Source organism: Mobula hypostoma, chromosome 5 (assembly GCF_963921235.1).
Source record: "Mobula hypostoma chromosome 5, sMobHyp1.1, whole genome shotgun sequence".
In the NCBI taxonomy this organism is placed as follows: Eukaryota; Metazoa; Chordata; class Chondrichthyes; order Myliobatiformes; family Myliobatidae; genus Mobula; species Mobula hypostoma.
Genome location: NC_086101.1, coordinates 28,891,418 through 28,904,494, shown reverse-complemented (window position 1 = coordinate 28,904,494; position 13,077 = coordinate 28,891,418). Strand labels below are relative to the sequence as shown.

The 13,077-nt window shown below is 47.7% G+C and overlaps 1 protein-coding gene across 3 annotated transcripts in view; it reads right to left on the bottom strand.

Annotated features, from left to right (window-relative positions):
- LOC134346170 (major histocompatibility complex class I-related gene protein-like) overlaps positions 1-4,333 on the bottom strand; it is a 49,886-nt gene extending 45,553 nt beyond the window's left edge. Inside the window, exon 1 of one of the 3 annotated variants that reach the window (XM_063047484.1) lies at positions 4,315-4,333. In XM_063047484.1, coding sequence (XP_062903554.1) covers positions 4,315-4,318 — 4 coding nt within the window. In that variant the 5' untranslated portion in view covers positions 4,319-4,333. Of the gene's footprint in view, positions 1-3,509; positions 3,883-4,314 lie in introns of those variants that run through there. The other 2 variants (XM_063047483.1, XM_063047485.1) reach the window with 2 other exon arrangements.
- Between the last annotated feature and the right edge of the window lie 8,744 nt (positions 4,334-13,077).

Genomic DNA, 13,077 nt, shown 5'->3' with positions numbered 1-13,077 from the left:
TGCCGCCACCCCCTTTTGTATCTCCCGCGTAGAGCTGGCCCCGGCCATTTCACCACAAGGAGCTGCTACCGAGGTTTGTACCTTGTTAACGGATCCCAGTTCCGCTTCCAATTCGTCCTCCTCCTCCCTTACCTCTCTGAGCAACTGAACCAAAGCGGGGCGGGGGGCGGGGGGCGGGGGGCGTGGGGAGGTGGGGACGCGCTCTACGGGACTGCCGGAGACTCGTAGCCATCGCATCATATCTCTGCGCGCCTTTGGCTACCTGATCGGTACTTATCCGATCCACCTCATTCCCCAAATGACCCCCCGGCGCCTCAAGCAATTTAGCCTACGCTCTAGTCGGAGAAGATGCTCAGAAAGCTTTTCCCCTTTCTCCTGAAGCAAATTCTGAATTCCGCCCCCCCCCCCGAAAAGCTCCACCGTGCTTCCCGTCAGCCCAAACGCCTCCTCTAGGGCGGCTGGACACTCTTTCCAAGAAGCCAGGGGCTGGTTAACTCTCACCCCTTTTACCACCTCAGCTGCCGCCCCTCTCAAACTGTCCCCCAATCTTTGTCGCTTCTCCTCCTCAGAACACTGCCACTCACCCAGCAGCTGAGAGGTATGTTCTACCCAGGATTCATAATCCTCTTCCCCGTCGGGGATGGGGGTCTTCCCTGAGAAAATTCTTAACTTCGGTCGCGGACCCACCACCCGGTTCACCGAAGAGTTAATGGCTGAGGCCAACTCAGAGCCCTCCGCCTTCCCTGAGGGATGAGAACTAATTACATTCTCCAAATCCGACCACCCCCTTTCTTCATCCTTCAGAAACGAATGGACCCGCTCTCTAAAATCTCCGCCTGTAGCCTCGGGCAACTTCTCTGGTGTCTCTTCAAACCCTTCCTCCGTGACAGTGTGCACGCCCACGGTCCCGCCTCACCCACCTCACCGATAGACTGGGGCAGTCCCAGTTCCTTGACGTCAACACCAGTCTGTATCAGCACAAAGGCGGAGTCTCCCGTTTTACCAATCTTTCTGCTTACAATCTCAACCTTACCGATAGCTCTGACCGTATTCAAACATCGAATTAACGCATCGTCCGGGAAATGTATATCCACCCCACTTAATACCCAGGCATGATTAACCGGGACATCCAAGATCTCACACCAAGGTTCAATCTTATACGCATCCATCTCTTCTATTTAACTCTGGCGATTTACACCGTATCCGACAGAATTGAAATCCGCGGCTCGAGCCCCCACAATGTAACGGCCTTTGCCCCAACTGAGTCCCGTCGCCTAGGGTCAGTAGGCGTCGACCCCGCCAAACAGTGCAAATGCTTTGGTGCGGATGCGGTGTGAGGCACCCAATGATCAGCCACGACACAAATATCAAACAATATACCGAGTGCGAGGAACGAATTATACTTTATAGCAAGTTTTGGTGGTGGGTTAGTAGCAACAACTAAAAGAAAAGGCGCCACATAAGTAACTCGTCAGTCTTGTGCACATATTTTAATACGTTGGAGCTCACGCCTCCGATTCCATCCACAACTTCCTTCCGAGACTCCGGCCACCATCCGAACCCCCAAGGTCCGGTATCTGCTGCCCTGGAACCGCTGTCCGTTCCCCGCACGTCCGTCCTCTCTGCTCGCCTCCCGAAAAAGCCCGCGCTCCTCAACTCAGCACACACATACAAAATAACATAACATGACTTCCATTGGCTAGCAAATGAATACAATTTCCATTTTCACTAAGCAAAACATGTGGTTACAGAGAACCCCTGCCTCAGCAGTTAACAGTACGAGAAGCCATTTTGGTAATAAGCAATTAATAATTAATAGTCCATCTAGTATTGCTGAGAACCCTACGTGTGTTTCCTTTCTGCTTCTACAGAATCACCCATCTGTCCCCCTGCCTACAGAATCTCCTATTACTGGGGCCATCCTCTTAAGTTGCCTACCCTTCTGAGCCACAGGGCCAGACTCAGTGCCAGAGGCACAACCGCTGTTGCTTCCCCGTGTACTTTTGCAGCCGGCCATCTCTGATTGTGTGTTTTTTTTTAGCTCTGATGTCTCAATCGGCCGCTGTTTTTGTTCATTGACTTGCATAAGCTTTGCGTAACTGTCATTCTGTGTGTTCCCTGAAAATGCCTGCTTGTAATGCTGCTGCAAGCGAGATTTTCATTTTATCTGTATCTAACCATTCTTATCGGCCGGCTGGTGGCGCAGTGACATCGGCGCCGGACTCCGGAGCCATTCGATCTTTCCATCCGTGCCGGGTTGAGTGTCGCGTACGCAACTCGGCCTCGTAAAAAAACACTGCGCTGTGAGAAGGACTTGGGGGACCACTCATAGAATCTTTCCTCCAAAGACAACCACTTGAAAAAGTGGTCGCCGAGGCTCTGGCAGAGTATCGCACTGAGAGAAAAAAAAACATTCTTATGCATGTAACGATGAATTGGACTGAACGTACCTAAAATCTCCCTGAGCGTCCTAAATTCCCGGCTACCAAAATTAACTGAAACTGAGCAATATTGCTCTTTGTGATTTATTGCTTCTATTTCTTCTGCTTCCTTTTTCATTGTATTTTCTGTAAGCAGCCAGTGCAGACTCTTCCATAGTCTGCCATGTGTAAACATACTGACCAACCACCCCAACACTAGAGCTTTGATGAACTCGCCACTCATGTCCACTGGCAACTGCTTCCACTTCCCGCTGCATCATTTGGCATGAGCGGTGTTAACCTGGCGATTTTACAAAACCTCCCAGAAGTCCTTGTACATAACATGCATCAATGTTCTGCCAGTCTATTACCACATTAATCACCAAAACTTAGAGCCAACTCTTGATGCACTTTGAAAATAGAAAGAAAAAGTTCTGACAATAGTCAACAGGCCAGGCAGTATCTGGAGAAAAGAGGAACTGTTAATGTCTCAAGTTAAAGACGGAAAGTTCCGATAGCATGCAAGGACAGAGAAACAGGGCTAATGTTTAATGACCAAGATGGAAATCTTGGAACAGTTCGGGTAGCATCTGCCGAGAGACAAAGAATGAATGTTTCAGATTCGGGAGCCTGAGTCAGAACTTGGAATGAGAGAAATCAAGTTAGTTTTTGGTAGCAGAGAAGTCATTCACACATAAGGCACAGAAAGAGGCCACTCGGACCGCTATGTGTGTGCAGACCCTAGAGGAATGGGTAGAACAGGAGTATTTCTCTGGTATTGTGAAACAGACTGACGTAACGTGGCAGTTACAGGATAGTTAAACTCAGATTAATTGCTTTAATGTGATGCCTCTGTTAAGATTGTGGGACTTTCCTCTGGGAATTGGCGACAATTCCTATCCACCTGTGAAACCTATTCAAGTATCATTTTGCCCCGAGTTTATCGACTCCAGAAATTTCACAGGAGTGAAATGAGAACACAGGAGTGCGGTGAGGTCGTCTTCCCGTCTAATGGAGCGACAGCCAGAAAGTCCAAAAGATTTAAAGGTGAATTTCCCGACACAAACCCCGACCATCGCCGTCACATACCCTCGCCTCACCTGCCTGGCCTCCCGCGACAGAGCAGAGAGATAACGCGGTGACAAGGAGCGATACCGGTCCGGTCCAGCTCTCCATTGCGACAACTCCTCGCATCGACTGAACCCTGATCGTTAGTCAGTGAAGTGCTGAGGGTGGAGTTAGATTCACAGACGCGGCCAGTCGGTGCAGGTGCAGCCAGTAACTGAAAATCCTTCGACAGAAATGGACTGCGGGGGGAGTGGAGTGTCAGCAGATCGCGGGAGGGAGCGGAGCCAAACCACTTCCAGTCGTGTTGCATCAAATTCGGCGAGTGTAAATTTCAGGAACCTCCCAATAGCCCGTGGGAAGCTGCTCAGAACAACCTTCTCCAGTCACTGGGTAAAACAAAACTTCTGGAAGAACTGGGCGGGCCAGGCAGCAGATGTGAAGGGAAATGAAGGTCATGAGACATCTCCCCCAACAATATCCAAAACAGTATACTGTTTCTGTTTAGGAGGGAGATGACCCAAGGGGACTTCTGCACTACCTGCCTACTGCTACGCTGTCTAGTGGCCACCCATTCCCTTTCTGCCTGTGTAGCCTTTACCTGCGGTGTGGCCAGCTCACTGAACGTGCTATTCACGACTGTCTCAGCATCGCGGATGCTCCGGTATGAATCCAATCACAGCTCCAGCCGCTCAATGCGGTTTGCCAGAAGCTGCAGCTGGACACATTTCCTGCACACATAGTCATCAGGGACACTGGAGGTATCCCTGATTTCCCACATGCTGCAGGATTAACAACCACGGGGCCGATCACAGCTGCCATGACCTACCCATTACGTTGCCTCAACTTTTGAAATGTGGACGTGGAACATTGCCGACTGCCTCGGGAGTGGTATGGGCCTCACTGGGAGCAAGCTCCTCCTCAGCGTCTGCTCACATCAGCCAAATCCCTTTCACTCTGATATCACTCACTCCGCTGCCCGCTGGATAGGGAGGTCGCAAACACGAGGAATCCTGCAGATGCTGGAATTCAAGCAACACACATCAGAGTTGCTGCTGAACGCAGCAGGCCAGGCAGCATCTCTAGGAAGAGATACAGTCGACGTTTCAGGCCGAGACCCTTTGTCAGGACTAACTGAAGGAAGAGCTAGTAGGAGATTTGAAAGTGGCAGGGGGAGGGGGAGATCCAAAATGATAGGAGAAGACAGGAGGGTGAGGGGTGGAGCCAAGAGCTGGACCTGTAAGTGCAAGTGCTACACCTGTCCCTACACCTCCTCACTTGCCACCATTCAGGGCCCCAAACAGTACTTCCAAGTGAGACAACACTTCACTTATGAGTATGTTGGGGTCATCTATTGCATCTGCTTCTCCCGGTGCGGCCTCCTCTACATCAGTGAAACCCAACGCAGATTTGGGGACCGCTTCGTCGAGCACCTCTGCTCCTTCCCACAAAACAGACAGGATCTCCCAACAGCCACCAACTGCAACTCTGCTTCCCACTCCCATTCAGATATGTCCATACATGGCCTTCTCTACTGCCATGATGAGGCTAAACTCAGGTTGGAGGAGCAACACCTTATATACTGTTTAGGTAGTCTCCAGCCCCTTGGTATGAACATAGAATTCGCCAACTTCCGGTAGTTCCCTCCCCCTCCCTTCCCCTATCCCTATGTCACTCTGCCCCCTCCCCCAGCTGCCTACCACCTCCCTCATGGTTCCACTTCCTTCTACTACCTATTGTGTTTTCCCCTATTCTTTCTTCACCTTTCCTGCCTATCACCTTCCTGCCTCCCTTCCCCCACCCCTTTATCTTTCCCCTTACTGGTTTTTCACCTGGAACCTACCAGCCTTCTCCTTCCCACCCTCCCCCCACCTTCTTTATAGGGCCTCTGCCCCTTCCCCAAACAGTCCTGACGAAGAGTTCCGGCCTGAAACGTGAACTGATCTTTTCCACGGATGCTGCCCGACCTGCTGAGTTCCTCCAGCGTGTTGTGAGTGTTAGCGGGACAGTTGATTGGCAAAAGGGATATGAGAGGATCATGGGACAGGGGGCCCGGGGAGATGGAAAAGGGGGAGAGGGAAAAAACCCAGAGGATGGGCAAGGGGTATAGGCAAAGGAACAAAAAGGAGAGAGAGAGAAAGAATGTGTGTATATAAATAAATAACAGATGGGGTACGAGGGGGAGGTGGGGCATTAGTGGAAGTTTGAGAAGTCAATCTTCATGCCCTCAGATTGGAGGCTACCCAGATGGAATATAAGGTGTTGTTCCTCCAACCTGAGTGTGGCTTTATCTTTCCAGTAGAGGAGGATAGGGAGGCCCTCTTTTTCAAAACGCTCGGCGCTCACCCGGCTGACATCACGTGTCTGCGCAGTGGTGCCACTCTTTCCCTTGGAGTTCTTAAAACAACTATTGCTACTGCCCTAGCTCACTTAGCTAGGCTCACCAATGAGCTATAGCCTCACCACCTTCCTTACTTCAAATAAAATACTGCTGCAGACCGTTCTCCCTTTAAAGGAACTTACCTGGGCTTACCTCACTTGGAGTGAAGCTCATCCTCAGCCTCTGCTCGTTGAAGCCTCTCGAGACAAAGCCTTCCTACTCTGTCTCCCTCTACTCCGTTGCCCGCTACAACGTCGCCTGCTCCGCTGGGGTCCTACAAGGTGAATTTAGGGAGTCAGGAGATAAACTAAAAAGTGGGACCACAAAGGTAATAATCTCTGGATTACTACCAGTGCCACGTGCTAGTCAGAGTAGAAATAGGAGGATATATCAGATGAATACGTGGCTTGAAAATGGTGCAAGGGGGAGGGATTCAAATTTCTGGGGCATTGGAACCAGCTCTGGGGGAGGTGGGACCGGTACAAACAGGACGGTCTGCACCTGGACTGGGCTGGAACCCATGTCCTGGGGGAGTGTTTTGCTACTGTTGTTCAGGAGGATTTAAATTAATGTGGCAGGGGGGTGGGAACAAGTGCAGTGAGACAGAGGGGTGTAAAATGACGGTAGAAGCAAAAAGTAGTAAGGTGAAAAGTAAAAGTGGCAGGCAGACAAATCCAGGGCAAAAATCAAAAAGGGCCACTTTTCAACATAATTGTATAAGGGCTATGAGTGTTGTAAAAGCAAGCCTGAAGGCTTTGTGTGTCAATGCAAGGAGCATTCGTAACAAGGTGGATGAATTGAATGTGCAGATAGTTATTAATGAATATGATATAGTTGGGATCACAGAGGCATGGCTCCAGGGTGACCAAGGATGGGAGTTCAACATCCAGGGATATTCAGTGTTCAGGAAGGATAGACTTGAAAGAAAAGGAGGTGGGCTACCATTGCTGGTTAGAGAGAAGATTAACGCAATAGAAAGGAAGGACATTAGCCTGGAGGATGCAAAATGGATATGGGTAGAGCTGCATAACACTAAGGGGCAGAAAACGCTGGTGGGAGTTGTGTACAGGCTACCTAACAGTAGTAGTGAGGTTGGGGATGGCATTAAACAGGGAATTAGAAATGCATGCAATAAAGGAACAGAAGTAATAATGGGTGACTTCAATCTACATATAGATTGGGGTGAACCAAATTGGTAAGGTTGCTGAGGAAGAGGATTTCTTGGAATGCATGCGGGATGGTTTTCTGAACCAACGTGTTGAGGAACCAACTAGAGGGCAGGTCATTCTAGACTGGGTATTGAGCAATGAGGAAGGGTTAGTTAGCAACCCTGTCGTGCGAGGCCCCTTGGTTAAGAGTGACCATAGTATGGTAGAATTCTTCATTAAGATAGAGAGTGACATAGTTAATTCAGAAACAAAGGTTCTGAACTTAAAGAAGGGTAACTTTGAAGGCATGAGATGTGTATTAGCTAAGATGGACTGGCAAATGATACTTAAAGGGTTGACGGTGGATATGCAATGGCAAGCATTTAAAGATCACATGGATGAACTACAACAATTGTTCATCACAGTTTGGCAAAAGAATAAACCAGGCAAGGTAGTGCACCCGTGGCTGACAAAGGAAATTAGGGATAGTATCAAATCCAAAGAAGAAACGTACAAATTAGCCAGAGAAAGCGGCTCACCTGAGGACTGGGAGAAATTCAGAGTCCAGCAGAGGTGGACAAAGGGCTTAATTAGGAAATGGAAAAAGGATTATGAGAGAAAGCTGGCAGGGAACATAAAAACTGACTGTAAAAGCTTTTATTGATATGTGAAAAGAAAAAGATTGGTTAAGACAAATGTAGGTCCCTTACAGTCAGAAACAGGTGAATTGATCATGGGAACAAGGACATGGCAGACCAATTGAATAACTACTCTCCTTCTGTCTTCACTAATGAGGACATAAATAATCTTCCAGAAATTGTGGGGGACTGAGGGTCCAGTGAGATGGAGGAACTGAGGGAAATACATGTTAGTAGGGAAGTGGTGTTAGGTAAATTGAAGGCATCCCAGAGTGCTTAAGGAAGTAGCCCAAGAAATAGTGTATGCATTAGTGATAATTTTTCAAAACTCTTTAGATTCTGGACTAGTTCCTGAGGATTGGAGGGTGGCTAATGTAACCCCACTTTTTAAAAAAGGAGGGAGAGAGAAACCGGGGAATTATAGACCAGTTAGCCTAAAATTGGTGGTGGGGAAACTGCTAGAGTCAGTTATCAAAGATGTGATAACAGCACATTTTGAAAGCGGTGAAATCATCGAACAAAGTCAGCATGGATTTGTGAAAGGAATATCGTGTCTGACGAATCTTATAGAATTTTTTGAGGATGTAACTAGTAGAGTGGATAGGGGAGAACCAGTGGATGTGGTATATTTGGATTTTCAAAAGGCTTTTGACAAGATCCCACACATTAGATTAGTGTGCAGACTTAAAGCACATTGTATTGGGAGTATGGTATTGATGTGGTTAGAGAATTGGTTGGCAGACAGGAAGCAAAGAGTGGGAATAAACAGGACCTTTTCAGAATGGCAGGCAGTGACTAGTGGGGTACCGCAAGGCTCAGTGCTGGGACCCCAGTTGTTTACAATATATATTGATGATGTAGATGAGGGAATTAAGTGCAGCATCTTCAAGTTTGCGGATGACACGAAGCTGGGCAGCAGTGTTAGCTGTGAGGAGGATGCAAAGAAGATGCAGGGTGACTTGGATAGGTTAGGTGAGTGGGCAAGTTCATGGAAGATGCAATATAATGTGGATAAATGTGAGGTTATCCACTTTGGTGGCAAAAACAGGAAAACAGATTATTATCTGAATGGTGGCCGATTAGGAAAAGGGGAGGTGCAACGAGACCTGGGTGTCATTGTACACCAGTCATTGAAAGTGGGCATGCAGGTACAGCAGGTGGTGAAAAAGGCGAATGGTATGTTGGCATTCATAGCAAGAGGATTCGACTACAGGAGCAGGGAGGTTCTACTGCAGTTGTACAAGGCCTTGGTGACACCACACCTGGAGTATTGTGTGCAGTTTTGGTCCCCTAATCTGAGGAAAGACATTCTTGCCATAGAGGGAGTAAAAAGAAGGTTCACCAGGTTGATTCCTGGGATGGCAGGACTTTCATAAGAAGAAAGACTGGATTGACTAGGCTTATACTCGCTGGAATTTAGAAGATTGAGGGGGGATCTGATTGAAATGTATAAAATTCTAAAGGTATTGGACAGGCTCGATGCAGGAAGATTGTTCCCGATGTTGGGGAAGTCCAGAATGAGGGGTCACAGTTTAAGGATCAAGGGGACGCCTTTTAGGATCGAGATTAGGAAAAACTTCTTCACGCAGAGAGTGGTGAATCTGTGGAATTCTCTGCCACAGTAAACAGTTGAGGCCCGTTCATTGGCTATATTTAAGAGGGAGTTAGATATGGCCCTTGTGGCTAAAGGGATCGGGGGTATGGAGAGAAAGCAGGTGCAGGTTTCTGACCTGGATGATCAGCCATGATTATACTGAATGGCGGTGCAGGCTCGAAGGGCTGAATGACCGACTTCTGTACCGATTTTCTATGGTTTTTTTCCTATGAAATGCAGTGTTGACACAAAACATCCACTGTCCAGATCCCTCCACAGCTGTGGCCTGACCCGTTGATTCAGTCATACTTCATGAAACAGGGCTGGTTAGGGAATGATCACAGAATAGGGTTCTTCTGCTACTGGACAGGGAGTGTCCAGGTACACTGAGAGAGCCCATCAATTATTGTAGTAGAGTCCCCCACTCCAGAGTCTCAGAAGATTGTCAACAGTCTCCCACACCATCACCGACCTTATTAACTTTGGGGATCTCCCATCCACTGCCACCAACCTCATAGTTCCTGCACCCGTACAACCCATTTCTACCAACTGCCCAAGATCCACAACCCTGCCTGTCCAGGTAGACCTATTGTTTCTGCTAGTTCCTGCTCCACTGAACGTATATCTGCAGTCCTCTACTCAGTTTTATCCCCCCCACCCCAACCCCCCATTCAGTCCCTAACCACTTACATCCTTGACACTTCACACCCTCTTGATCTTTTCAATAATTTCAAGTTCACGGGACCTGATCATCTTATTTTCACTATGGATGTCCAACCCTATACACCTCCACATCCCACTAGAATGGCCTCAACTTCTCTATTTCTTTCTGGACACCAGACCCAACCAGCTCCCCTCCATCACCACTCTCCTCCACCTAGTGAAACTGTTCCTCACTCTCAATAACTTCTCCTTCGGCTCCTCCCTTCAAGAAAAAGGTGTAGCATGGGCAATTGTATGGCTCTCAGCTGTGCTTGCATTTCTGTTGGCTGTACCTGTTTGACTGTAGACGGTTTGGGCCATTCTGCAACAGCCTGAACTTTACTAGGGTCCATTTGAACACTGGATGGGGTAAGTATATAGCCTAAAAATGACACCTGGTCTTTATGGAATTCACATTTTTCAGGCTTGGCATACAGGTCGTTTTCAAGAAGGCATCTGAATACTCTCTGGACATGCTGGATGTGGTCCTGATGAGAGTGGGAATAGATAAGGATGTCATAGAAACATAGAAAACATAGAAACATTGAAAATAAGTGCAGGAGTAGGCCATTTGGCCCTTCGAGCCTGCACCACCATTCAGTATGATCATGGCTGATCATCCAACTCAGAACCCTGCACCAGCCTTCCCTCCATACCCCCTGATCCCTTTAGCCACCAGGGCCATATCTAACTCCGTCTTAAATATAGCCAATGAACTGGCCTCAACTGTTTCCTGTGGCAGAGAATTCCACAGATTCACCACTCTCTATGTGAAGAAGTTTTTCCTCATCTCGGTCCTAAAAGGCTTCCCCTTTATCCTCAAACTGTGACCCCTTGTTCTGGACTTCCCCAACATCGGGAACAATCTTCCTGCATCTAGCCTGTCCAATCCCTTTAGCATGTTATACATTTCAATCAGATTCCCCCTCAATCTTCTAAATTCCAACGAGTATAAGCCTAGTTCATCCAGTCTTTCATCATATGAAAGTCCTGCCATTCCAGGAATCAATCTGGTGAACCTTCTTTGTACTCCCTCAATGGCAAGAATGTCTTTCCTCAGATTAGGGGACCAAAACTGCACACAATACTCCAGGTGTGGTCTCACCAAGGCCTTGTACAACTGCAGTAGTACCTCCCTGCTCCTGTACTCAAATCCTCTCGCTATAAATGCCAGCATACCATTCGCCTTTTGCACCGCCTGCTGTACCTACATGCTCATTTTCAATGACTGGTGTATAATGACACCCAGGTCTTGTTGCACCTCTCCTTTTCCTAATCGGCCACCATTCAGATAATAATCTGTTTTCCTGTTTTTGCCACCAAAGTGGATAACTTCACATTTATCCACATTAAATTGCATCTTCCATGAATTTGCCCACTCACCTAACCTATCCAAGTCACCCTGCATCCTCTTAGCATCCTCCTCACAGCTAACACTGCCGCCCAGCTTCGTGTCATCCGCAGACTTGGAGATGCTGCATTTAATTCCCTCATCCAAGTCATTAATATATATTGTAAACAACTGGGGTCCCAGCACTGAGCCTTGCGGTACCCTACTAGTCACTGCCTGCCATTCTGAAAAGGTCCCGTTTATTCCAACTCTTTGCTTCCTGCCTGCCAACCAATTCTCTATCCACATCAATACCTTACCCCCAATACTGTGTGCTTTAAGTTTGCACACTGATCTCCTGTGCGGGACTTTATCAAAAGCCTTTTGAAAATCCAAATATACCACATCCACTGGTTCTCCCCATCCACTCTACTAGTTACATCCTCAAAAAATTCTATGAGATTCGTCAGACATGATTTTCCTTTCACAAATCCATGCTGACTTTGTTCGATGATTTCACCGCTTTCAAAATGTGCTGTTATCACATCTTTGATAACTGACTCTAGCAGTTTCCCCACCACTGATGTTAGGCTAACTGGTCTATAATTCCTGGTTTCTCTCTCCCTCCTTTTTTAAAAAATGGGGTTACATTAACCACCCTCCAATCCTCAGGAACTAGTCCATAATCTAACGAGTTTTGAAAAATTATCACTAATGCATCCACTATTTCTTGGGCTACTTCCTTAAGCACTCTGGGATGCAGACCATATCCTTCAATTTACCTAACACCACTTCCCTACTAACATGAATTTCCCTCAGTTCCTCCATCTCACTGGACCCTCTGTCCCCTACTATTTCTGGAAGATTATTTATGTCCTCCTTAGTGAAGACAGCACCAAAGTAATTATTCAATTGGTCTGCCACGTCCTTGCTCCCCAGAATCAATTCACCTGTTTCTGTCTGTAGGGGACCTACATTTTTCTTTACCAGTCTTTTCCTTTTTACATATCTATAAAAGCTTTTACAGTCAGTTTTTATGTTCCCTAAACAACAGGAATTCTGCAGATGCTGGAAATTCAAGTAACATACATCAAAGTTGCTGGTGAACACAGCAGGCCAAGCAGCATCTGTAGGAAGAGGTGCAGTCGACGTTTCAGGCCGAGACCCTTCGTCAGGACAAACTGAAGGAAGAGTGAGTAAGGGATTTGAAAGTTGGAGGGGGAGGGGGAGATCCAAAATGATAGGAGAAGACAGGAGGGGGAGGGATAGAGCCGAGAGCTGGACAGGTGATAGGCAAAAGGGGATACGAGAGGATCATGGGACAGGAGGTCCGGGAAGAAAGACAAGGAGGGGGGAGGTTGACCCAGAGGATGGGCAAGAGGTATATTCAGAGGGACAGAGGGAGAAAAAGGAGAGTGAGAGAAAGAATATGTGCATAAAAATGAGTAACAGATGGGGTACAAGGGGGAGGTGGGGCCTTAGCGGAAGTTAGAGAAGTCAATGTTCATGCCATCAGGTTGGAGGCTACCCAGACGGAATATAAGGTGTTGTTCCTCCAACCTGAGTGTGGCTTCATCTTTACAGTAGAGGAGGCCGTGGATAGACATGTCAGAATGGGAATGGGATGTGGAATTAAAATGTGTGACCGCTGGGAGATCCTGCTTTCTCTGGCGGACAGAGCGTAGATGTTCAGCAAAGCGGTCTCCCAGTCTGCGTCGGGTCTTGCCAATATATAAAAGGCCACATCGGGAGCACCGGACACAGTATATCACCCCAGTCGACTCACAGGTGAAGTGATGC